This window comes from Corvus kubaryi, unplaced genomic scaffold (assembly GCF_017639235.1).
Source record: "Corvus kubaryi isolate FWS band 111438036 unplaced genomic scaffold, C.kubaryi_AGA036_p1.0 74, whole genome shotgun sequence".
Classification (NCBI taxonomy): Eukaryota; Metazoa; Chordata; class Aves; order Passeriformes; family Corvidae; genus Corvus; species Corvus kubaryi.
Genome location: NW_024582061.1, coordinates 5,710,392 through 5,733,858, shown reverse-complemented (window position 1 = coordinate 5,733,858; position 23,467 = coordinate 5,710,392). Strand labels below are relative to the sequence as shown.

Below are 23,467 nucleotides of genomic sequence, written 5' to 3'. Positions count from 1 at the left end.
GCTTACGAAAGTGAAGGACAGGAAGAATGTCCTTATTCCTGATGAAATTCCTTTCCCTCATTCACTGCCCCTCCACTACAACTTGGAGAGCAAAGTTTATGCCTTTGGAATGCAGCAGATTGCCCCAAGCATTATGGGCTTGGATGTTTTTCCTAATTTTTCCCTCTGGGGACAGAATGCATCTGGGGAACCTCTTGCTTCCTTGACAAACTACACGATTTTATTGCTGGATCCAGCATTAACATATGCAGTTTATAAGATCAGTGCATTCTTTTGCTCTCTTTAAAGGAAAATGAAGTCAATAAAAAGTCTAAGGAAAATGCCAAATTCCCAAGAAGTAAAAACTTCTCCCTCTGTGTGGGCATGTGTGTGTGTGTGAAGTTTAGTAGCTTTGAATAAAGTGACATTTTTATTGCTTCAAGGCATACGTGTATAGCAATAGGCTTTATTCTTTTGGAAGATAGAAGTGTGAAGAGAAATGCTCTAAAAAAGCAAAACAAAAAAAAAAAAGGTAAAAGTGATGTTACACTGAGTAGAAAATATTTGCATTTCATCTGTTTAAAAATAAGCTGTTAAAATGCATCGTGTGGCTCTTCACATGTCAGCCCGGACAAAGGAAGCGAAGATGCCATCTTCCTGGGAAAGCAGGTTCTCAGGAGTATCGTATTCCAGGATGTTCCCTCGCTTCATGACAATGACCAGGTCTGCAGTGAGGATGGTGTGAACCCGGTGCTGGCATGAAGGAAAGCAAACAGAGTTTTTCATTTGGATAATTCTCACTAATGGGCCTCATGCAAGGCAAACCCCGTCAGGGAAAGGCTGTCCCTGTTTACAGCAATATTTGGAATAGATTCCTGTACTTTAACCTGAAGAGATCTGCAATTACTTTACAGGCTCTGCCACCAAGCCTAAAAATACTAAAAATAAATGCACTGTCAGGTGTTATAGAATCTTGCTCTGCTCCTTGTTCTCTGCACCCCAGCAGTCTGCTCTCCATCTATCTCAGGGCACTCCTGGGCTGTTCCTTCTGTAAATCCCTCTGAGATTTAATTTGAGCATGCTCCAGGCAACAGCTTAATCCCATAGGCTACAGGTTTGAAACCAGTTTGAGTTTAATTTCAAGGCCATATGAATACAGCCGGTCAGGTATAGATGGGATGAACTCTTAAAAGTGTGATATTTCACTACACAGGCTGAAAGTCAGAGATCACTTCATGGGTTGGATTTCCTTGACATGGTAGTTTCAATGTCAGCTGCATGTCTAAGATTTAGGTATGGTCAGCATAAATAATCATGAAATTAAACAAACCCAGGAGCCACACAAGAAACACCTTCTTGCACTGTCCTCTCAGAAGCTGTGCAGTAGAAAGGAAGCAGAGTGAAATGAAACTGAAGAGGTAAAAATAACTACCAAAGAGCCAGAAGTCCTGTGAACAGGGTGGACTGAGAAAGTCTACTTGTGAGTCTTCACCAAAGTGGTGAACAGGCCGTTCTCTTTGAGGAGCAAGTTTGAGGCAGTGTCACATTCAACTAGAAAGCCCTCAGAAAGGACTAGGACAAGACTGGCATCCAAAATGTGAGATACGCGATGCTGGAAAAAAGAACAGAAAAACAGGTGGGTGAAGGAAGGATCAGCTGTGAATGAGGAGAAGGAATGAAGCCAGCTCCGTGAGGAGAGCTACATATTAATGTGTGCTATTTCACTTGGGACACTGACTTTGGAAAGGCAAAGCCAAAGAAAAGTGAGATTCCAGCCAGAAGGACAATACAGCATGCAACTGAAGGACAACAACCTCACCACCAGGATCTTCATCATTTACACAGCCAAGAACCTTGGAGCACATTGTAAATGAGCTGGGTTAAGTGGCTTGCCTGACACAAACTACTCACTGACAGGCTTGAAACCAGAGTCCAGGAGGCCTGACTGTAATCTCTAACCACAGGACTGGATTCCAGACAAGGCAAATGAAACAGCTGTTGAAACACGTATTTATCTCGTGGAGAAAACCTCTGTTTGTTGAGTAATGCCACTGTCAGAAGGTGGAAATATTCCTAATGGTATCCAGCACATGTCTGTGCATGTGTATGTATAGACATGCATGGATATATGGAACTTTTGGGCACTAGAAGTGGCAGGAAAATGGGAAAGAACATCATAAACCCCTAGCTGAAAAGGTATTATTTTGGGAGGTAATTCCCATTGTTACAGTTTTTAAAACCTTTATTGTCAACCCAGCTTTTTATTCCAAAAGACAGAAAAGATAGCCCAACTTGAGAAACCACACCAAGAATATTTTGAAATCTCAACTCATAAATTTGTGCTGTGATTGTAGGCACTATACATACATAGCCTTCAGAGGTAAAATTCAAACCTAGATTTTGATCCAACTTTCAATAATGGTTCAAGCCATGCATTGGTTTCAATTTTTTAGTGAGAATGACTTCAAATTTTGTTGGAGACAATGCAGATATTGAAGTTCCCTGTAAAGTCTTTGTTCAGATCCAAGTGTTTTAGTTTAATAGCAAGACAGCATTTACTGCAAAAGTTCAGGTTGATAGTAGGTGTCTGACTTGTTCTGCTTTCATGGGAATATTCTGGACTCATGGTTTAGTTCTGTTTTGTGATTTTTTTAGTTTTATACAGTGGTGTTTAACTGGTGGAGGGCAAGATTAACTGCCTGAGGAATGAGGGAAAAAGAGCTTTTTCTGGCTTAATACTTACTGCTATTGTTACAACAGTGCGGTCAGCGAAGGCAGTCATCACAACCTTCTGCAAGATGTTTTCCTGTAGGAGGAAAAGGCTCACTTCAGTTACTTCATCCTGTTACTTCTAATTCACTTGTTTTCAAGCATATTCCACACTATCTCTTTCCCAGCAGTGAAACATCACACCTGTGAAAACAGGGGTTCTCGAAAGCATTTCATTTTATCCTGAGAGAAACAAAACCACGGCCAGCTTTTTCTGCTACAGAGATCTCACGGCTTCATGGCTGACACTTAGGGAAGATGGCTTTCTCCTGGTAGATCCGTAATTAGCTAATTGCTGTACTCACTGTGGCCATGTCAATAGATGCTGTGGCTTCATCCATGATGAGGATGCTGCTCTTGCGGACAAAGGCTCGGGCCAGACAGAAGAGCTGCCTTTGCCCCACACTGAAGTTCTCCCCTCCTTCTGTGACCATGGCATCTGTAACAAAACAAGTTCCTGTGAATCTTGCACCCCTGAAATGCTGCCCCTGAGGAGCTCTGCCTGTGCACTATTCCAGGGCCAAGCAAAATTCCCATAAAAGACAATAGCCATAATCTTGACTGACCAGTGGGATGGAGGGATACCAAGAAAAATGAGCACAGCCTCTTGGGAAAGGAGAAATATATCACTAAACAAACAGTTGGCACAAATTGTTAGGAAATCTGGTAGGCTGCAGGGTAATATCTTAGTAATATGAAATATGCTTGATATGGAAATAAATGTATGAGTTTTCTTCATGAAACGGATCTGCAATGGTAAGAAAAATGCTCTGTCAATGTTTACAGCTCTGCTGGCAGAGCCAGGTTCTGCTAAAGGAGGTAAAATTGGGGTTTTTTTTCTCCTTACTAATTATCCCACTATGAACATAGAATCACAGAATATTCTGAGTTGGAAGGACCCCACAAGGATCATCAAAATCCAACTCCTGGCCATGCACAGGATAGCCCCAAGAATCACACCATGATGCTGAGGTGTTGCAGGATTTTTCCACAGTGCATGGGAAACCAGACTATTCTTCAGCTTTTCAATAAGAATATTCCCTCTAGCATGAAGAGAGAATCTTCACTATTTGCCTGTCAGCTCCTACATGATGATCCAGAGTGTCAGATGGGATGGATCTGTTTATTTGTGTGCCTGCATGATCCCATTATTGGCCCATGGTGCCAGAGATTGGTTCAGACATACCAAGGCCTCCTGGCAATGACTTGACCATGTTCTTCAACTGAGCAATCTCTAGAGCTTCCCAGAGTCTATCATCGGTGCACTTGCATTCAGGATCCAAATTAAAGCTGCAAAGAAAACAGTAATAGGAATCTTGCTACTGCAATTACCTTCAGGCCTTCTGCAAATGAACACTTTGGCATTGTGTGTGTCACTGGATGTCCCTTGGGCAGGCTGTGCAGATGGATTGGACTGAGCTAGGAAGGTTCCTTGCCTTTTCCATCCTCTCCTGTCGCACAGCTCCCATGGCAGGCAGGCTGTGCAATGCTGCCTGCCACCCCCTGATGGCATACACCTACCGGATGGAGCCACTGAACAGGATCGGATCCTGGAGAATGATGGAGAGCCGGGAGCGGAGCGTGTGCAAAGGCAGTTTGCTGATGTCTATCCCGTCAATCACTATCCTCCCTGTGTCAAACAACACGCAGAACATGTGAGGGAATTGCACAAAGCACATGATCCACAGATAGCTGGCAGAAAGGTGGGACAGCCCCTCTAGGCTGGTGTCCAGATGATGGGACACTGTTTCTGTGAGCTCTCAGCACTGTCAGACACAGGGGGAAGGTGAATGTATCTAATAACACAAGCCAGGGATGTCCCAGCTTAGCAGTGACACTGCCACCTTGCTCTTCTCCTTTTTCTTCCCCCCACCCTCCCTTAAGGGAAATACATGGGTTCCTTGCTATGTGATTAATGATTGAAGGATAATTTATTATGGGTCAACTTGAGTTTTACAGCCAAACAGAGAAAGAACAAGAGCAACTTACGTTGCTGTGCCCTTCTTTGTTCCCCTTGAATTCAACAGTTGCAGAAGATATTTTGAGATGTGCACAATTTCTTTTGCATAACATATATATGTATATGCAACCCGTTCACCAGGAGCCAAAACTATCCTTCTGACTCCAGGAGGAGCTGGGTAGCATTAACTTTGTAATGAGAGGCAGATCAGGAGAACAGAAAGGATGTTCTGTTCCGGGGAATTTTAATTCCATTCACCTACAGCTCAATTTCATTTGAGTGTGTGGTGTGAATTAACCACTTACTGTGCTGCTATTGTGAGATTACTGGGAGCAGTCACATTAATCTTCACCAACAAGAAGTTGCTGCAGCAGCTGGGATAATTGGTAAAAAAGAGGATTTTTTTCCATTTCTAGTCACTACTTCAGGTCAATGAACACATGGATATCCTCTGAAAATCTGATTTATGATGTGCTGGGTGTGGCAACTGCTGATATCCAGGCAAGGGAGATGGGAAAAATGTACAAGAGAAACTGGTTGGCTGTTCTGTAAGTAGAAGATGGTGAGAAGGGCAGAAGGAATTTTTTTCATTTAATTCTCAAGTAAAATCCAGGAGTGACTGACCCCACTGACTTCCTCTGAACATAGAAACATCTTTCAGTTTATGGGGAAGGGGTGGGCTAGGACAAACTGAATGAGGATATGGTAAAGGGTATTTCCATCAGGCACTTCTGCAGTTTTCATGTGGATTGCTTCACCAGGCAGCTGCACTCCTCCCTGGGATGTACCTAACCCTAATTTCATCAGCTGTCTCTCCCAACAGTAAGAACTTAACCATGAACTGGCAGGCATGTGGATATTCAGAGCTGTGTATGTGTGTTCCTTCTGTCATTCCCAATTCTCATGATTCTGCATTTTGTAGGTTGTTCTCTGACCCTGTTCCAGTGGAAGATTTCATCCCCCCCTAGCTGGACTACTTCTATTATTTTAGTTTTATGCTTTTATTATATGGTCAGAAGAACCAAGATTTTATCTGTAAGGTGCAAAGTCCAATTATTTTCAGACTTCAAGAAAGTCCAAATCAGGTTATAGGACTTCTGCTTGAGGCATTGGTGGTTGCATAAACTTAAGTAATTACTTTTCTTCATAAACAAGGACATTAGAGTGGGTTAGCAGAACATGAGGCGGAATAAGGAGGGAAAAATTAGTATGGCATGCCTGGGGAATAGGGAAATGCATATTTGATATGGAGCTAGGAAAAGAAAAGAGGAGATGAGAGGACTAAGGGGAAAAGTAAATTTGAGAGGAGTTGGGAAACTGGGAAAGGAGTGAGAGATGGTCAAGCAAGACACAAGAGAAATGAGAGGTTGTTTGAACAGAGGGCAAGAGAAGGGAAACACTAAACAACAGAGAAGCAAAAATAGGAAAATAAAATGGGACAGATACAAATTTAAGGAGATAATGAAGACCTAAGGAACAACATGAATGAAATCCTGGCTCTAGTAAAGTTACTCGAAATCTTGTTATATAACTTTTATTAGAGTCAAGATCCCACCCAGAAATGGACCAGCACAGAGGCCAAATATGGGTCCATCTGGGAGAGGGGTGTGCACAAAGGATAAACAGAGCTTAGTTAGAAAAGGCTTAGACATTCCCATTGGGAAAAATCAGGGATACAGAAGAAGGAGACAAAGAAAATATACAGAAAGAAGACTTAAGTAGAAAGAAACTTCAAGCTGGCCATAAGCATAGTTATTATTTCTTCGCAGTATTTATATATCCAGGAATCCTGGTCATGAATGAGAAGCCTGTGACCATAGATGCATACAGGCACAGAACCACAACAAAAGCAAGTATTAGCTGCATCAGATTCACTTATCCTCCCACATCCTACTGGGCTTTCCCACGCAAACACTCCATGCACAAGGGATAAATTAGAAATGTGGAAATCTTTGGAAAAAAAGATGACTTTCTAGTGGTTTTCTATGGTCCTGCAACAGCACACATGTATCTGTATTATAAATCCTGAAAAGCAGTTCCTGCCAATTAGCTGGAACAGTGAAATGCTGCAGGAGTGAAAACACAGCAACATTTTCTCAACCCTTTAGTCAGAATCTGCTGCAGTTGTGGGAAAGCACAATAAAATAAAAAAAGAATCAAGGGAATGGACTTGTTGAGTTCTAGTTTCTATTCTGCTAATATTTTGACAGCTATAATAAGTTTATGCTATCATTCTTTAGGGAGAAATTTAGACTCCAGAGAGTTACATATTTTTTGTCCTATCTCAAAAATTGCATTTTGTTTTGTCAGACCATACGGAAAAATTTTTTTAAAAAATTAGAAATATAATCTGTGCACAACATTTCCTGGAAGAACCAAGTGCTACTCACAATAGGACACTTTGTACTTTGAAGGCATGACACTTCCAATCAAATATCTTCTGAGCCAGAGAACCAGTTTATAAACTATCAAAAAGGCTCCTCACTTCTCTGAGGAAATAAGGGGGGAGCAGGTTGAGGAGTGACAACATATTCTGGGGAAAACTGACCATCAAAAATGTCCACCATTCTGAAGAACGCCAAGGACAGGGAGGACTTGCCGCTGCCGGTGCGACCACAGATCCCAACCTGCAACAAAAGGAGGATGTCACTTACTCACAGAGTACTCACTTACCACTTACTCCTTACTCCTTGCTTACACCTGCAGTTCTTTTGGGAAAGCTGCACAGATGAGTAGAAAGGTCCTTCCCAAGGGCAGGTGGCACACTAGGGAAAACACAAAACAGCACAGCGAGCGCACTCCCCTTTTCTGCCCCTCATCACAAGGACTTGTCCCGGGAGCATTTCAGCATTTTAACCAGGATGCCAATGACACTGCATGCTGAAATGTGAGATACACTTGTGTTTTTACACAGTACACTTTGATGTTCCTCTAATTTATCTGCCATCTAGGCTCACTTTTATGCAAGGAAAATGGACTTGGAAAGACATGGGATGCTCAGAAGAAAAACTGATCCCAGCCAAGGGTAAGCTTTTGTCAGTGTAAGTTCTTGATCTGTGCCCAGGGACCTCTGAGAGGACTGTAAATGTATATATCTGCCGCTGCAAGTTGTTAATCTTGTTCTTCTGGCACTTTAGAAAGGAAAACACAGTAACAAAGGATCTGCACCAGAATGAGGATGATGGGCACTTGCTTGATATGATACCTTTTGCCCTGGTTTGATATAGGCCTTCACATGCTTCAGAACAGGCTTCAGGTTGTTTTCATAGCGAACACACAAATTTTCAATCTTGATTTCCCCCTCCTGGGGCCAGTCTTTGGGGACCTGAGAGGGATCTGAAATAGTTACAGAAAAACAAACTGAAGTGAGTGCTGCCAGAGGGTCACCCTTTATGACAGTCCCCTTTCCCTCTCTCTTCTGCCTGGGCAGCTTCCTTTAAGCCACTGGAGAAATGGAGCCCCATTTCCCTGTCAAGGGGAGGCTGGGCTGGGAACTGCCTGGCAGGCACTTGGCTTCCAGATCTCCACACATGGGGAGAGAGGACAGATACTAAAGCATCTCTTGGCACTGCAACAGGGAGAAGCCAAACGAGCAGAGAACGTGGTGTCAGGGCAGTGTTAACGTAGCCTTGGATCAGTGACCAGCACAGGAAGGGCAGCTTGAGGAAGGAAGTTGTTACTGCCACACAATGTGAGCTATTGACATTATCACAGCTCGTGTTTCATCCTGATTTGCAAATACACATCAGCTTTTGTCTCCGGACTAAGGAGCTTGGCTTTGCAGGGAAGCTTCTTGACCTACAAGCCTTTGCTTGCACTTCAACCACTTCTAAAATAGCAATCAAAGCCAATTTGAAGTGTGTGGAGCACGAATTCCAATGTGAAGCTCAGAGAAGAGTAGCTGAGATCTGCTTGCCAACCCTGTAGTCCCCACCTGCTACAAAGATCAGAGATTTTGAAGCATGTGACATTTCTAATTTTTATCCCTATTTTTGTTTTCTGAGTAACTTACATGGATGTTTTGTTCATCTCATCTATAACTGCAGCATTTTCTGATTGTACTACAGGATCCTGCTCTGTCTCCTTTGATAGGATTTTTTTTCATGTTGACTAACATGAGCAACATATTTCATAGCTCCTTTTAGCTATCCTTGTCACTCACATCAGTGGCTGTTACTACACCTCAGTGAGAACAGATTTTGGCCAGAGAGGTGTGTACATTTTGCATGACCAAGTCTACCATTCTTTAACATGACCATGTAAAGCCCCAAAAGGATTAGAGAGCAATACCCAGGTAGCCTTCATAGTTCTCAGACTCCATGTTCAGGAAGCTGTGTACTTTTTTCACTGCACCCATCTGCACCTCCAGATCAGCCAGATTCCTCACTACCCAGTTCAGGTAGTTGGTTATCTGCATCATAAAACGAAGACAAGGACAGGGTTCAGCCTTTTTTCTGTTCATCTACCCATTTGGAAATAAAGGTTGGATACACTTACGAAAATCCTTGGCCTGACCCAGCACAGCGGGACTCTTTTTAGCATTACAACAGCTCAAGACCCAGTGCAACAGCATCAAATCTGTAAGAAGACAGTCATACTCCAACACTATTAGCCCTAAGACAGTAATTTAGTGCTTGGTATTCTCATCCTTGTTTTTTGAAGGAGAAGTATGGAAAAGTTGTACCTAAACTCTGACTGATTGAGGGCATCTCTTGTTTTCCGCATCTAATAATCAGCACTAAAATGTGTCTTCTTTAAGCACACAAACACAGAAAAGAATCAAAATTGAAAGTGCTGCTTGGAAATATTTTCTATTATATATATTCTAATCTTTTGAAGACTGCAACTAAAGATTAAGGAAGTTCGCTGTTTGCAAATATATTGAAAAGATTTTATGATAATTTCATTTCTGTTTCTGCCTGTGCATATTTAGATAATCCATTTATCTCTGTGGAAAATATGAGAAGTTTCTAGCATAGAAATATATGAGGGAAAAAATGTGTTATCAGTTCAGCAATATTTCCTTCCTGGTTTTTATTCTCATTTGTGATGAAAAATATTTGATCAATAATAAAATCAATAGTAAAGGTAATACTTTTAGTAGATAATAGTTGATGATTAGTTCTCTAACAATACTCAGTAGCTCAGACAAACTCTTTTCTAGGACTTACTATTTAAGGCTGAAGATTGGAAATCTGTTTCCTAAGTCGGTATTCAGGTGCTTCTATAAAAAAATCTTCTTATTAGGAAGATTGCCAAGAACCGTTAAAAATCGAGATATTTTATGTACCTGAATGAAGGTTTAGAAACTTAAAAATAAAAACACCTTATGCAGAAACCTATTCAGAGAAAGGCTTTGCCATTTTTTTTTTGGTGGGTGCCAAATAAGGACTTTATTAAGAATAAATCACCTAGTCTCACTTCTTTACCACTAACCTAATACTGATGCAATATGCAAACGGTAAATAATTTTAACTGAGATTCAGAAAAAATTGTTGTTAATTTAGAGGACTTGGTTGCTTGCTTTATCCTTGAGATAGAGTTCTTGATGGGGTATTCTCTCCTTCACGTTCAGAAACCTGCACATTTGGTGTCCAGCTTTTGAGTTAGGAAGTTACAGAAATGGGAAAGTTTGCAGATGAGCAAAACATTGTGGAACTGCTGCTTGCAGTGGCAGGCTGCTATCCTAGATCTGGCAGATTTGATAACACACCTGGCAGCCAAAAAGCTCTTCCCACTGTCTCAGGCTTCCTCACAGTTGTGCAAGGGAGTTGGCAGTGTTTATAAAAGAGGAGAGAATAAACTCAGGATGTAAACACAACCTTGGTACAAACAGTTTTCTCTCATCCAGGTCCAAATATCAGCCCTCTCTGAGCTTCAAAGAGAAATTATAATAAAAATTATGTCAGGGGCACAGGTAATGATCCAGCTGCCTTCAAAAGTTCATCAGGGTTATTGTGGGGCAGGAGAGAGACAGGTGATCACTTGTTGGCTACAGCTCTTCTTCACCTTCTGTGCCAGACTTCAGCACATGGCTATTTCACGCTAATGAACTGTTTGCAAATACAGGCTAAAGCAAAGAAGCCAATGATGATACAGACATCTTGGCGCTTCCAGATCCCTGCTAATGAAGCAGCATTACCAGGAATGTTTTCAGAGTGAAGCTGGAGCCCTGGGACTGATTCTCTGTTGTTGACAGATTCTCACACTGTTGCAACAGCAGCACAGAGGGGATCTAAGGCCACCCTAAGGCAGCTGCTGAGGACTTTCTTTTGTAGCCACGGGCTCACCAGCATTTATGTGCAAAGCCAGATCTCAGTGTTAGACCCAAACCTTTATCCCTCCCTCACAGCAGTGCTTCAAAGCAGCCAGATTTTTGCCATGCCAGCCATGGTTTCAAAAGTTTTTCCTGCCACTGTCATCATCCTGCCTTTGTCCCCACACTTGTGGTTCATTCAGTAATATTTCTACTTTCTGTGGTGATTGTCATTCATTCTGTGCTCATGATAAACACTCAGCCTCTCTTGCAGCCAGGTATACTAGAATACTGTTCCTTCTTCTCACTGCTAATGACAGTGGCAAAAGTAACCAGCTACTGGACCACCACAACCTTGTCATCTCTGACTCCATCACCTCTGAATTCCTAGTGCTACCTGGCATGATGAACCATGCCCACAAAGGTCCCAATCCCCAAATCCATTCACAATTGCATGGACAATCTTGGGCATCTCAGCAGTTTTCCTCCAAAGGCAAAACCATTAATTCTGTTTCTTTGGCAATTATTTTATTTGATCTTTGGTTAAAAATTACCCAGATGATGACAATCTGTATTTCCTGGCAGCTTTTGCCATGTAGAGGTGGAACCAGCAGTGTGTTGTACAAAACAGAGTGCACAGCAGGTCCTCTTACGCATTTTTAATTTTCCTGCTCCGCTTGGGAGCACGCAGGGCCTGGGAATGGTTGTGTTTTTTTAATTGGCTCATAAAACCTGAAGCAAGTCCAAGTTGCCCTGAACTCCCTCAGCTCTGGCTTGAGTCCATTATTTTCAGGATTCTTTTTTTCAAGATGAAGAAAGCTGGGAGATGACCGTGTACACATAAAAATATTATAAAAATAATGTGTTGGTCTGCAAGTTCTTACACTTGGCCTTGGCACGTACCGTCAGAGCGTACAGGAGACCCAGCCCCACAAAGCCTGAGTGTGGCCCTTCGGTGATGGAAGTGACAGCAGCAGTCAGGACAATACAAGCACCCAGGTAATCCTGGAATGAGAGACAGGGGGACAAAAAAGGGAAAAAATGCAGCAACCAGAACATTTCTTTACCTGCGGAGCAGTTTTGCTTTACCAAGAATTATTTATATAATGACACCTAGTCCTTAATTTTGGCATGGTTTTTTCCCTGGAAAAGGTCATCATTGTGATGCCCAACCTGAAATACTCAAAGCAACTTGCTGAACACAACTGAAACAGGCCAGTAATTGCTGCAAATCCATTTGGGCTAGGGCATCCCATGGTGGCCACACCAAAAAGAGCAGGGATCAAAAAATCTAATAAACATATTTTTAAAAAAATCATGAGAAGGATATAACAGTGACACCCCTAATTCCCAGCACTAAAACAAATCAACTCCAGTCTCTTCACTCTCCTTCAGGTCTTCTGAAATATGGGTTTGCCTCCTCAAAAAAAGGAAGTATCTTTGACTTCACAAAGTCCATGAAGGCTTTTGCTAGAATTTATACAGGTCATGCACATGTTTTATTGGCAGAAGATTTGCAGGAGCTGGAACCCATTTTCTTGATGCCTATCTCAGGTTTGAAGTTATGCAACATGTCATCTCATGGAGTCAAGGTGCTCATTAATGGAATATAGTTGGTATCTGCTGCCTACATTACATTTACTTTGGATCAAATTTTCCATTCATTTTTCTCCTCCTGTTTGATGATGCCCTGTCAGGAATCTTTCCTTCTGAGATTTGAAATGAGGGCTGCCTAGTTCATTTGTCTATAAAATGTGTTGATGAGCAGAATACAGACTCAAATTTTAGGGGAGAATGGATTCAAACTGACAGAGGGAGGAGTTAGATTGGATACAAGGAAGGAATTGTTCCCTCTGAGGATGGTGAGGCCCTGGCACAGATTTCCCAGAAATGCTGTGGCTGCCCCATCCCTGGCAGTGTCCAAGGCCAGGCTGGATGGGGCTCTGAGTAACCTGGGAGAGTGGAAGGTGTCCCTGCCCCTGGCAGGGGTTGGAACTGGATGGGCTTCAAGGTCCCTCCCAACTCAAACCACTCTGTGATTCTGGGATTCTGTGACTCACACCTATGGAGAATTACAAGCACAATGGTCTTGAACCTCCATCAGCAGCTTGGACAGGACTTAACAGCTGCTATTAAATCCCACAAACTTTTTGGTGCTCTTAGTACCACTGTGCCATTAGGCAGAGCTAACTGAACTATTCCTTGGCAAGACCACATTATTTCTAATGCTCTGATGAGGTGAGGCGTATTCTTGGACCAAATTCATTCTGCATGTAAGCAAGTCTAAGACTGTGAGACATTAGCAGGCGTGTTCCAGGATTGGCTGTTGCTCTGTTATTTATCTGTCTTAGATTTGGAAGCAATTTCAGCTGATCTTGGATGCTGTAAGAAGCTGAAAGCTTCGAGCTGAAGGGAAAGCCTTGCCATCATGAGAAATGGAGAGTAACTTTGTTGCTCCAACAGGAAAAGAAGGTGAATATATAGTCTTTGATGTGAGGATTAATCATGCCTGTTGCTATTTATGTCTAGCAGAATCAGGCCACTGCTCTGTTTATTCACTGCTCTTTCTGTTTCAGATAAATAAGGGAATCACAGTTACTTTGCTTGCCTCTTCTTGCCTCACAGATCAGGAAAGTCCCTCATAGAGAGCTCCCCCAAAAACCAGGAGCCTGTGTCACTGTCAGTGGCTGCATTGTGCCCTGCTGTCATTTTCTGTCTGGAATCTAGTTCTGCTATCTTCTGTGGTATCAAACAATAAAACCACAAACAACATGGCCTTGCAAGGGTTTAGCTTACAGCCGTGGGATGAAACCTGCTGCTGGAGAGATAGTTCAAACCTGGGAGATCAGTGTGCCTAAAACAGCACTGGCAGAAGGATGGCACAGTTCACAAAACCACTGAAAAGCCACATTCTGCCTTGAAAGCAGTTCCTGCTGAGGCAGGTCTGTGGATGCTGCACAGTAGTAGAGAAAGCCTTGTTTGAAGTTATGTAAATGTTTGTTCTTGCACTCTCTTCAGACGCTAGACAGCACAGCAGCAGCAGATGAGGCAGACTTGTATTTTCTTACTCCTGGCCAAGAAAGCTGAAAAAACCCTCTGGGTTTAACATAACAATCCTGATCTATTTTAAGGAACTGTGTGTATAATCTCCTCGCGAGATTAATACTCGTTATTATCTTCTCTGCATCAGGCAAAGTCTCTGTTTGCTTCCAAGGTTTCAAAACCATGGCTGGGACAAAACTGAACGTACCGTCCTGACCTCCAGCCATCTGTTGGCAGCTGACAGAAATAAGTAGGCAATGTTGTTCGTGTCCGTCAGCTCCAGCATACGTTGTTTAAATCTGGCTTCGTGCCTGCCGAGACCAAAGTTGTTACATTACAACACATTACACACTCATACACAAAAGGGTGAAGCATTAACTCTGCTCTGCCTCCCCTCCCCCCAGCCCAAAACCTTTTGCCCTTCTGTTTTTGCCGAAGTTTGGGTTAAAAGCTCTTCCCTGAGGATGCGTATCTGCTGCCACAGCTCCCCATAGCCAGAGCAACATATGGAGTAGGGAGGAATTTGTTTGACAAGCAATTCTGTTGGACAAGGGTTTGGACCAGAGGCTGTCCCCTCAAAGAGATTGCAATGCCAGGATGCTGGGAAATGTTTTGTTTCCCAGAGCTGATCCACTTTTTATAGGGTTGCGTTGCAGTCCACTCCTCCCTCCCACAGGTGAGTGCTGCTGTGGCCCCTCAGCTCCTCCTCATAAGCCGCTAGCAGAGGTACAGGGCTCCCCTGTCAGCTTAAACCTGATTTCAGAAGCTACCTGGCCAGCCTTAGGGCTCTTCAACAGGGTTGAAGGTTTCAACATCCCTAAAGTTTCAGGTAATGTGGATGTAGTGATCTGTAAATCAAACCTTTCAGCTACTCAGCTCAGCTGTTTTCTCAGCCAGTCACACTTTGCAACTCAGAAACTACATTCAGGGAGAGCTATGGATCACCTCTAAATTACAAAAATGAGTGGTTTTACCTCCACTGTCACTTGTTCCTCTCTCCCCCACACAATGCCATCAGATTTAAAAACCAGTGCAAGGATGCCAGAGCACTGAAGAGCCAAAGTACACACTGGGAGGGGAAGGGAAATCTCTATTGGTAACAGTGTATAAATTCATGGAGCCTTGTACAGTCAGATGGAAACCATGTTGTTGTTCCATATTCTATTGTCTGCTGAATACCCTCACTTGAATAAACCAGCTGAACTTCAGTCAGCCGCTCAGTGTCTGTTTTATCTTCCATTTCAAAGTCTCAGGGCCCTGCTGTGAAGCACCTGTAACACATGTTCTTCCAGAAACTTCCTTTGTATTCCCTGCTATTTCCCACTGACATTCTATTTCCCTCTGCACAGCTTGTAAACATGACAAACAACCTCCCCAGAACAACTGGTAACAGTAATGATGTGGGGAGGAGCAAGGATACACTGACTACTCTGCTCATCTGCCTTCCTGGCAACAAAACCACTGCTCTCTTAATGGAAAATCTGACATGCTCAATCTGTGTTTTCATCCACGTTCAGCTCATCTTCTGGGCACTTTCAGACTTTTATCCTGTCAGATGACGAACAGCAAAGGTCACTGAGATTGCTCTCTGATCCAACTGTACTGCTTTGTGGTAAGTTATGTGAGGAGCTGCTCAGTTTTATCCTGGAACATACTGAACCCAAACTGCAGAGAATGACTAACAGGACTATCAGTAAATATGAGTTTGCAGACAAAAAATGCAGGAGTCTTCATGTTTGGTGGGCAGTGGAGCACAGGCAGGAAAATGAAATAGCTTCGATTAGCACCAGAGATCCTGAAAAACTCAACTGTTGGGGTGCCCTCAGGCTGCCTTTTGCTCTCTGCCATCCAAGCCCACGTTGCCTTTTTGTGAGGCAAAAAAGCACTGAGAAAGTGCTAAGTTCCTTTGTCTTCCTCAGGAGACAAGGTGAGAAAGGCCACTCTGAACCTTTCAGGAGGTACTCTGTACATCAGCATCAGGCCCTAATGATGACTTCCTGTTTCATTCAACATCATTCTGTTGATAAAGCTTGTTAAAGCATTTCCTGTTGACCACTGGCTCACATCTCTTCAACACAACAATGTTTTTGCTTGTCATTCCACAGGCTTTACTGGTTGAGGTCCTAAAGTGTAGCTTGACTTGAGGAAACAGCCTTAAGCTGATCAAACAGGTGTGGAAATGGCATTGCAGTGGGATCTGCTCTGGTTTGGAATTCTGCATAGTGCAGAATGGGTGCAAGGTGCAGTTACTGGGGGAAAAAACTCAAGCTGGCACTTTGACAGAGTCATGATAACCATAATGGAGTGAACACAGGAGGACAGTTTGGCCAATATTTCATGTAGTAGAGAGAAAATATATGCATGGAAAGCTGGCAAAACTCTCTGGATCTTAGGGGATGTATTTTTCAGTTTTGATTAACAAAGGGAGGTTTTACAATATTAAGATCAAGTTCTGTTCTGCTGCAATTTTCTTGGAAAGTGCCTCACGTTGCACACTGCCTTTCAGCTGGAGAGTGCCATAATGATGTCTCCCTGCTTGGGAAGTGGGTTAAACACAGAGCTGATTCAGGGGCACTTGGACATAGCAGCAGGTTTGAAGGGGCAGTGCCTCTGCCTGCTTGGAAAACAGAGCTCCCAGCTGTCCAGGTTAATGGCATGGTTAAAATAGACTCATTAAAAGTTTAAATATCATATCTTAAAAACATAATCATCTTTAATTCAGTGGAACACCAATATGTGTGTGTTACTGAAAATATGCAAAATGTTTAGGAGGCATGGCAAAGCAACAGGAAAAAATCTATTCTCTTTTTTTGAGATAGCTTAATGAAGTTCATCAAATTCAACAGTTTGCCCTCAGACATGCTCCAAGGAAGCTGCACAGGCCAGCCTGACCCCCAAGCCTCCCTCTAATAATTTGTTTTACAAATTTTACCTGAATGCTCTGATGGTGGTAAGGCCTTCAGCTGTCTCAGAGAAGTGACAGAGCAAAGGGAGCTGGGTGCTGTCATCAAGTTCCTGGAGGTCCCTGGGAGCATAAAAAACAGCAGACAACCATTACAATGTAAACATTGTCTGTAGAAATTTTGCTGCACAGCAGACAACAATAGACATTCCGTGTATTGCACATACTCTTTTCAGGATCACACAAAATAGTATTTCTATAGTACAGAAAGACACTGGCAGGAGAATATCACATTCCTTTTTCACCACAGGAGCCTTTGAATCATCTCTCAGCTGCCCTCTCCATCTACTTTTGGTCACTTTAAGCTTCTATTGTCTCCCCAGGGTTAATGACATTATCATGTGTCTCCTGGATAAAAACCCGCTGTCCATTTAAGACAGATCCTAATTACCTTTTATTCTCACAGATTCTGATATATTAATAAAATTAACTTAAATTCAGAACCATTGATTTTAAACTTTCCAGAGTGCTATTTGTGGCTCTTAGGTCAGGTATATAATAGCTAGGGTCTGTGTATCAGGAAGTTTATATATTTTATGATAACATCTGGCCTAAAAAAGGAGCTGTATTTCCAGATAAACCTGGCCTCATTCTCCATATCTGGAAGTACCACAACTGAAAATAAAATAAAACAGACAATAGCAGATCTTCTCTTTGTGCTGTTAACATTGGTTGTAGCAGAGACAGCACTGACAGAGAAATAATATGAATGATAAATTTCCCTAATTACTCAGCAATGGCACTTCCAAGACCTGCATGGAGCAACAATATTTAAGTCCAAAAAGTTCCAGTCTTTTGAAGCAGGAACGTTTTCCAAGCCACAGAAAAAAAATACATCTTTCTGTAACACTCTGCCATTGGCATAGCAGCCAGTTGTACAAACAGAAGAGAGTCCAGATCATGAGAGATTAAAACTTATTATCAAAATCCTACTAATTTTGCACACTGTATTAAATAGGCCAGGGGAAACAACTGCTCAATGATGCTGGATGTTGCAGCACACAGAACTGAATTTGCTGCTGATGTTTTGATGATAAATATCTCTCAAATGTATGATGGAAAATACACAGAAGTTTTCGAAAGATGTAATGGAAAATACAACAAAGAGTCAAAGTGCTGCAAGAAATACTGTAAATATTTGCATTTCTAAAAATTAGTGAGGCTTATATGCCTGCAGAGGACTGCATGCAAGTGAGTTACAAATACTTGCTGAAGCTATTCCTTCATCCTACATTCCCCAAGACTAATTTTTATAGAAATAAATTGGATGTTTTAATTTCTATTGTGCATCAAAAGAACACAAGTCAAGTCTGAATGCCTCTCAAGTGATTTAAAAGAGTTTAATTTAACAGATTAATTTGAGAGTGAAAACCATGTCTACTGATTCATCAGCCACCTTGAGATCTGGTGTGCTGCCACGTACAGCTTCAGTTTGGAGGCTTGGTGGGGCAAGAACAAGGTTTCTGAAAAATCTCAGTGAAGTTAAGCAAATTATTTCACAATTAAACATTTCTGGTTTATGAATTGTGATTACAGAGTTTTCTTATAAATAAATCTTCTTGGAAGATTCTGGCTGATAACAAAAGATTAATGGATTGAATGTAAGAAAAAACTTTAAATGGCTTGCTGAAGATGTTTTATGAAATTATAGAATGAATTTAGCACTAGAAGCATGACTTGCTTTTTGCTGAAAAACTGTACTCTTTACACCCAGCCAAACCACCCTGAATATGAAACACTGTACAGTGGAAATGACTTTCTGTGGAGCTTTTTTCCCCAATATGAAGGAAAAGCTATTGTTGATGTTAATCCAGGGAGTTATTTTCCATTCTCTACTAACCCTCAAATGTCAAAGAGGAGTTTGGACCAGATGCAAGCTCAGTTGATTAATAAACTTCATGCTCATCTGACTCTAGAGACAAAAAAATTGATTCAATTGGTGTTACTTCCTCAAATACCCCATTTATAGCCAGGTCAGTTGAAAATATTCTCCAGTGCATGTCTCAAACTCGTGCCTCAGCATCAAAAGCAGGATGCCATGGACATTTCCCCCTTTTTTGGCTCCTACAACCTCACTGTCCCGCCACAGTTCATATGTACAATATTTCATGGAGGAAACTTTCAGGAAGGTTCTTTAATACGTACTTGGAAGCAACCCTGAAGTATTTCTGGATAAAATAAAATGCTATGCCCAGGGGCACGAGGGCCACAAGGAACCATGGAGTGGCATAGGAGATCATCCCAATGGCTGACAGGCAGAGCAAGGTGGATCTGGTCAGAGACTCCAGCGTGGGAGGGATGTGCTAGTGGGAAATGAAAAACATCCATGATGCAAAAATCCCTGTAAGTACCACTAAAAGCCTTTTCCTATAGGAAAAGTGGAATGATACCACTATGCACTCAATGATATTCTCCTAATATCAGGAGTCTTTCTGTTTCTGTGGGTCTCATAGGCAAAGGTACAGAGGTTAAAAAATTAGTCAGTAGGTTTTTGCTTTCTAAAGGTCAGAGTTTCAAAGATCATGGGGAAATAGGAGCCATTTCCACCTCATTTATATATCAGGCAAGGAAGAGAGAATTGTTCTTGATATCCCAGACATTTAGAGAAATAGAATGCTCTGACTCAGAGTCTCATAATTTTTATTCCATGTTCCCACCAACCTTACATTCAGGATTATTGTTCATCCAAAAATTTTAACGCACAGCCATAGTGAAAGCAGCCCTTCCTCTCCCTGAATGCTCTAAATCCACATGTGCTGCAGCCAGGGTGGAACATTTATTTATCACATCCACTCCCACATATTCAAAGTTGTTATATTCTACTTTGTTTCCTGTTTTGAGCCCAAAATCTGATGTTTTCTTAATCCAGATCTTCCACCAGAAGCAACCAGTCTGCATATGAAGAAATTAAGAGCCACCACCTCCCATTATGTTTATTTTAATGGTTACCAGTCCTCATTACTACAAGTGTATGTACTTTTTACTTTGAGTGTCCCTCTTATCATTCCCAGAGCGTGGTTTTGCTATACCTTTTCCTACTGAATATTTTAGTACATCATCTTATTCAGTATCTACATGAAAATTTGCAAAGCCAGGATGATAAAACAGAATCTATTGATACATCTACCTGATCAATGATATTTGTATCAGCAGAGAAGCGATTTAGAATCAGCCCCAGCGGAGTCATATCAAAGAACCTGTTGGACAAATTAAAACCAAAAAGTTACCTGTAAAGGAATTCTAGTTTTAGATTAAAAGTCCAGTCAGACAGACCACAGAGCTATGTACAGCCATTGTCCTAAACTAAGCAGTAAATATGAGTAACATACCAGATCATCTTATCTGCATCCTGACCGTCTAAATGCTTCTTTTGGCATTTTCCCCTGAAAAAAACTTTTGTCTCCTCTTCCAAAAACCTTCTGTCTTGTGTCCTGATCTTTCTTTCCTGCTCCATCAAGATTTAAGATCCCTTCCAAAGATCACAGCCTGTTCCTGGCTGCTGCTCAGCCTCCTTCTAAGGGGCACCAACCCCAAATGTTTCACTGTAATAACTTTATTTGTTATCCAGGCACCCTTTTGGCCATCCTGCTGCCTTTGAGACCCTGGCTATTGTTCATAGAAGAAGCCTTGGTGTCCACATGATTTGACACCATGGCCATGGCTCAGAGATGGAGCTGGGTGCCCTGGAGCCTGAACTGCCCTCAGAGCTACCCTTGATGCCCCAGCCCTGAAGGAGTGCCAGCTTTCTGACACATTTCAGCCAGATAATAAACAGGGGCAAAATTTCACATGTTCTCTCACGGAATGTTCCCCCCAACCCCCACCCCCCAGTTACCTCACTAACTATTTTCACTTTTTGAGGCCTTGAAGAAAACAGGTCAAATACAAGATCTTTTCATAGGAGTACCCTTGCAGTTACAAGAGGACAGGTTTTGACCATGTAGTTTTGCAGGGGCATCATTTTTGCTGCACCTGATTGGCCCGAGGATGATCTTGTTGAGGAGATTGTGGTGCAGGTTCTTGGCTGCTGTGAGGCCCATCCACTCCACAGTCAGGGATGTGATAAGGCAAAGGACAATCCCGGCTCCAGAGAGGATGCTGAAGACAGCTACATGGTAAGTCTAATAGAATGACAAATACATCAATCCTAGAAATAAATACCCATTTCTCTTTCCTGCTAGGAAGTTCCCAGGGTACCTGATACTAATCTCTTATATTACATAATTATAGATCATCTTTGGGATATAAAAGAACTATGATGGAACTGCAATTCATCAAGTTCACATAATTAGAAGTTCTGGCAGTTCTAAGATCCCTCACTCTATTCTACCCCTCAAGACCTTGAAATGGTAGTTCTTAGAACTGTGAAGACTGACTATGTGGACAAATACAAAGGATTGTTAGCCAAGAAACTTAGGGGACCCAAGTAGAACCTCTCAAGAATTAAGGCATCTGAGAGATGTTGGGAAGTTCCACTTTATTAAGTTCAAGCATCATAAAATTCCCAGTGCAAATCCTAAACTGATCTGCCAGGGTTATAACACATTTCAAGCCTTCTGAAAGTTTAGTAAGTGGATTCCAGTGAGATACTGTACATGAGTCAAATTTACAACTATAAGCAGATTGTACTTAAACAGTACAATTGAAGACTTCCATTATTTTTTTTCTGGCAGGACACTACTCAACAGCCAGTACTTAGGAAAGTGGGGTCATTGACTTAGAAGACCAGTTATAAAATCCAGATGGAAAAGTTTAGTGTAAGGTTCCTTCCTTTGAAAGGCCAATTATTTTTCTACCCTCAAACATGCTTCTGTTTCAGTTTTGCATGTTCAAAAAAGACTGATAAAATTTGAATTGCCTTCTTTTAACATTAAGAATTTGTCCATCCTGTATAATAATCTACCTGTCATTTCAATCCAGCTGACTTCTAGATGAACAGCAAATAATTACTTCAGAACATGTTTTCTCTCATTTTTTTCCCTGTCAGGCTCCAAGATCTGGCTCACCTTCTCTGCAAGCTTATCCTCATCAGCATTCCTGGCTTCATTTGCATTGTCCATGGATGTCCACGTAGCAAGCCAGTAATCTATGGCCACGATAACTGAGTGTTTCAACAGCTTGGAGAAAATCATCAGAAAGAGCAAGAAAAATCCTCCAGAGGTTAGATATCTCCAACAGGTTTTCCATGGCATCTTTGTCCTGAGCCTCAAGACAGTTGACATGTTATCATCTTCATCATCTTCCTCTTCCTCCTCTGTGACTCAGACATTTGATCAAGTAAGCTTGGATTCAATACTAAGAATTATACCTTGTTTTACCAGATTTGGTTGATTTTTTTTCCTTTTGAATTTAAATTTTAAAGTCATAATTCAGTTTGTCATTTAATAGCAGCAAACACTTCAGACAATTTTCATAAGAGTTCCCCTGTGCTCTTTAAGCAATTCTATAGTTCGCCAATCTTTGACTTGTCACAGTTTCATTAATAAATTTTTTATAAACTAAGTCTTCACTACTCATTATTTATAGCAGAGGCCAGGCCAACCTGTTCAGCAGCTTTTATTACACAGTCAGCAGAGTAATTTGGAAGATTTTAGAAAACCCTCCAAACCTTTCCATCCAGACTCTTCATCATCTGTTTGCATGAAAAAGTTAAACTTACTCTTCAATCAAGAGTACTAAAATGATAATTGATCACATTCTACTGAAAGAGAAATGGTGGAAGACTTCTGCTATGGAAAATACGTATTTCAGAGGTGTATAAACATGAAGTTTATTTTTTTTCCCCAGATAATAAGAATATATATCTCACAGGCCTGCAGGCCTCACTTGAGGAAGGGAAACGTTGCCCTCCTCTTGACAGCTACCTCAATTTGTTTTCTTTACAATCCTTTCTGTTGTTGTACTTCTATCTAACCCATCGGTAACTCCAGGCATTGTGAGTTAGCAAAGAAGCCAGCTTGTTTTGGTACACCCTTATCCCTGCACAATGTTCAGGGAAATATGTGGAGAACCCCTTAAACAAGTCCTGTTGTAAACAGATCAAAATGTTGGACTTTCCACTCTTATTACCAAGTGTTATCAATAGATTTTCACTTTGCTGCTAAGAACTGTCAGCTATAAAAGTGGAAAGACAATGAAATATGGGGTTCATTAAAGTGAAATTGTAAAACAAACCTTCATCTTCATCTTCCAGCTGTGACTTGGATTCTCTGGGGTACATGGCCCTTCTAAGGGTTTTTCTCTCAAGAGTGGTCTGGTCAGCTTCCATATCCTGAAATAGTTAGGTTATCATTAATATTAATTAGTTAATAATAGGTTTTACTAATTTGCGAGATCATTTATTAATTTGAGAGCTTAGCTGTTCACCAATTGTAGTAGTACCTGCAGTAACCTCAAAGAGACTTTATGTGGATTATATAACTCACAGAATGGAAAAATACAGTATTTTTCAATTTAAATGTCAGAAAATTCAGATTTGTCCACTTCTTTCCATCTCTCT

The 23,467-nt window shown here is 41.6% G+C and overlaps 1 protein-coding gene across 4 annotated transcripts in view; it reads right to left on the bottom strand.

Moving 5' to 3' along the window:
* Window positions 1–425: 425 nt before the first annotated feature.
* The window catches only part of ABCC9 (ATP binding cassette subfamily C member 9), a 71,275-nt gene continuing 48,233 nt past the window's right edge, over window positions 426–23,467 (bottom strand). For 2 of the 4 annotated variants that reach the window (XM_042050752.1, XM_042050753.1), the window contains 17 exons: window positions 23,143–23,239; window positions 21,975–22,222; window positions 20,941–21,089; window positions 20,096–20,165; window positions 19,114–19,271; window positions 16,939–17,031; window positions 14,215–14,317; window positions 11,868–11,969; window positions 8,999–9,119; window positions 7,914–8,044; window positions 7,257–7,335; window positions 4,270–4,378; window positions 3,935–4,038; window positions 3,054–3,187; window positions 2,723–2,785; window positions 1,412–1,591; window positions 645–732 (listed from right to left, as the gene is read on the bottom strand). In XM_042050752.1, the coding sequence (XP_041906686.1) occupies window positions 1,454–1,591; window positions 2,723–2,785; window positions 3,054–3,187; window positions 3,935–4,038; window positions 4,270–4,378; window positions 7,257–7,335; window positions 7,914–8,044; window positions 8,999–9,119; window positions 11,868–11,969; window positions 14,215–14,317; window positions 16,939–17,031; window positions 19,114–19,271; window positions 20,096–20,165; window positions 20,941–21,089; window positions 21,975–22,222; window positions 23,143–23,239 (1,899 nt within the window). In that variant the 3' untranslated portion in view covers window positions 645–732; window positions 1,412–1,453. Of the gene's footprint in view, window positions 733–1,411; window positions 1,592–2,722; window positions 2,786–3,053; window positions 3,188–3,934; window positions 4,039–4,269; window positions 4,379–7,256; window positions 7,336–7,913; window positions 8,045–8,998; window positions 9,120–11,867; window positions 11,970–14,214; window positions 14,318–16,938; window positions 17,032–19,113; window positions 19,272–20,095; window positions 20,166–20,940; window positions 21,090–21,974; window positions 22,223–23,142; window positions 23,240–23,467 lie in introns of all 4 variants that reach the window. The other 2 variants (XM_042050750.1, XM_042050751.1) reach the window with 1 other exon arrangement.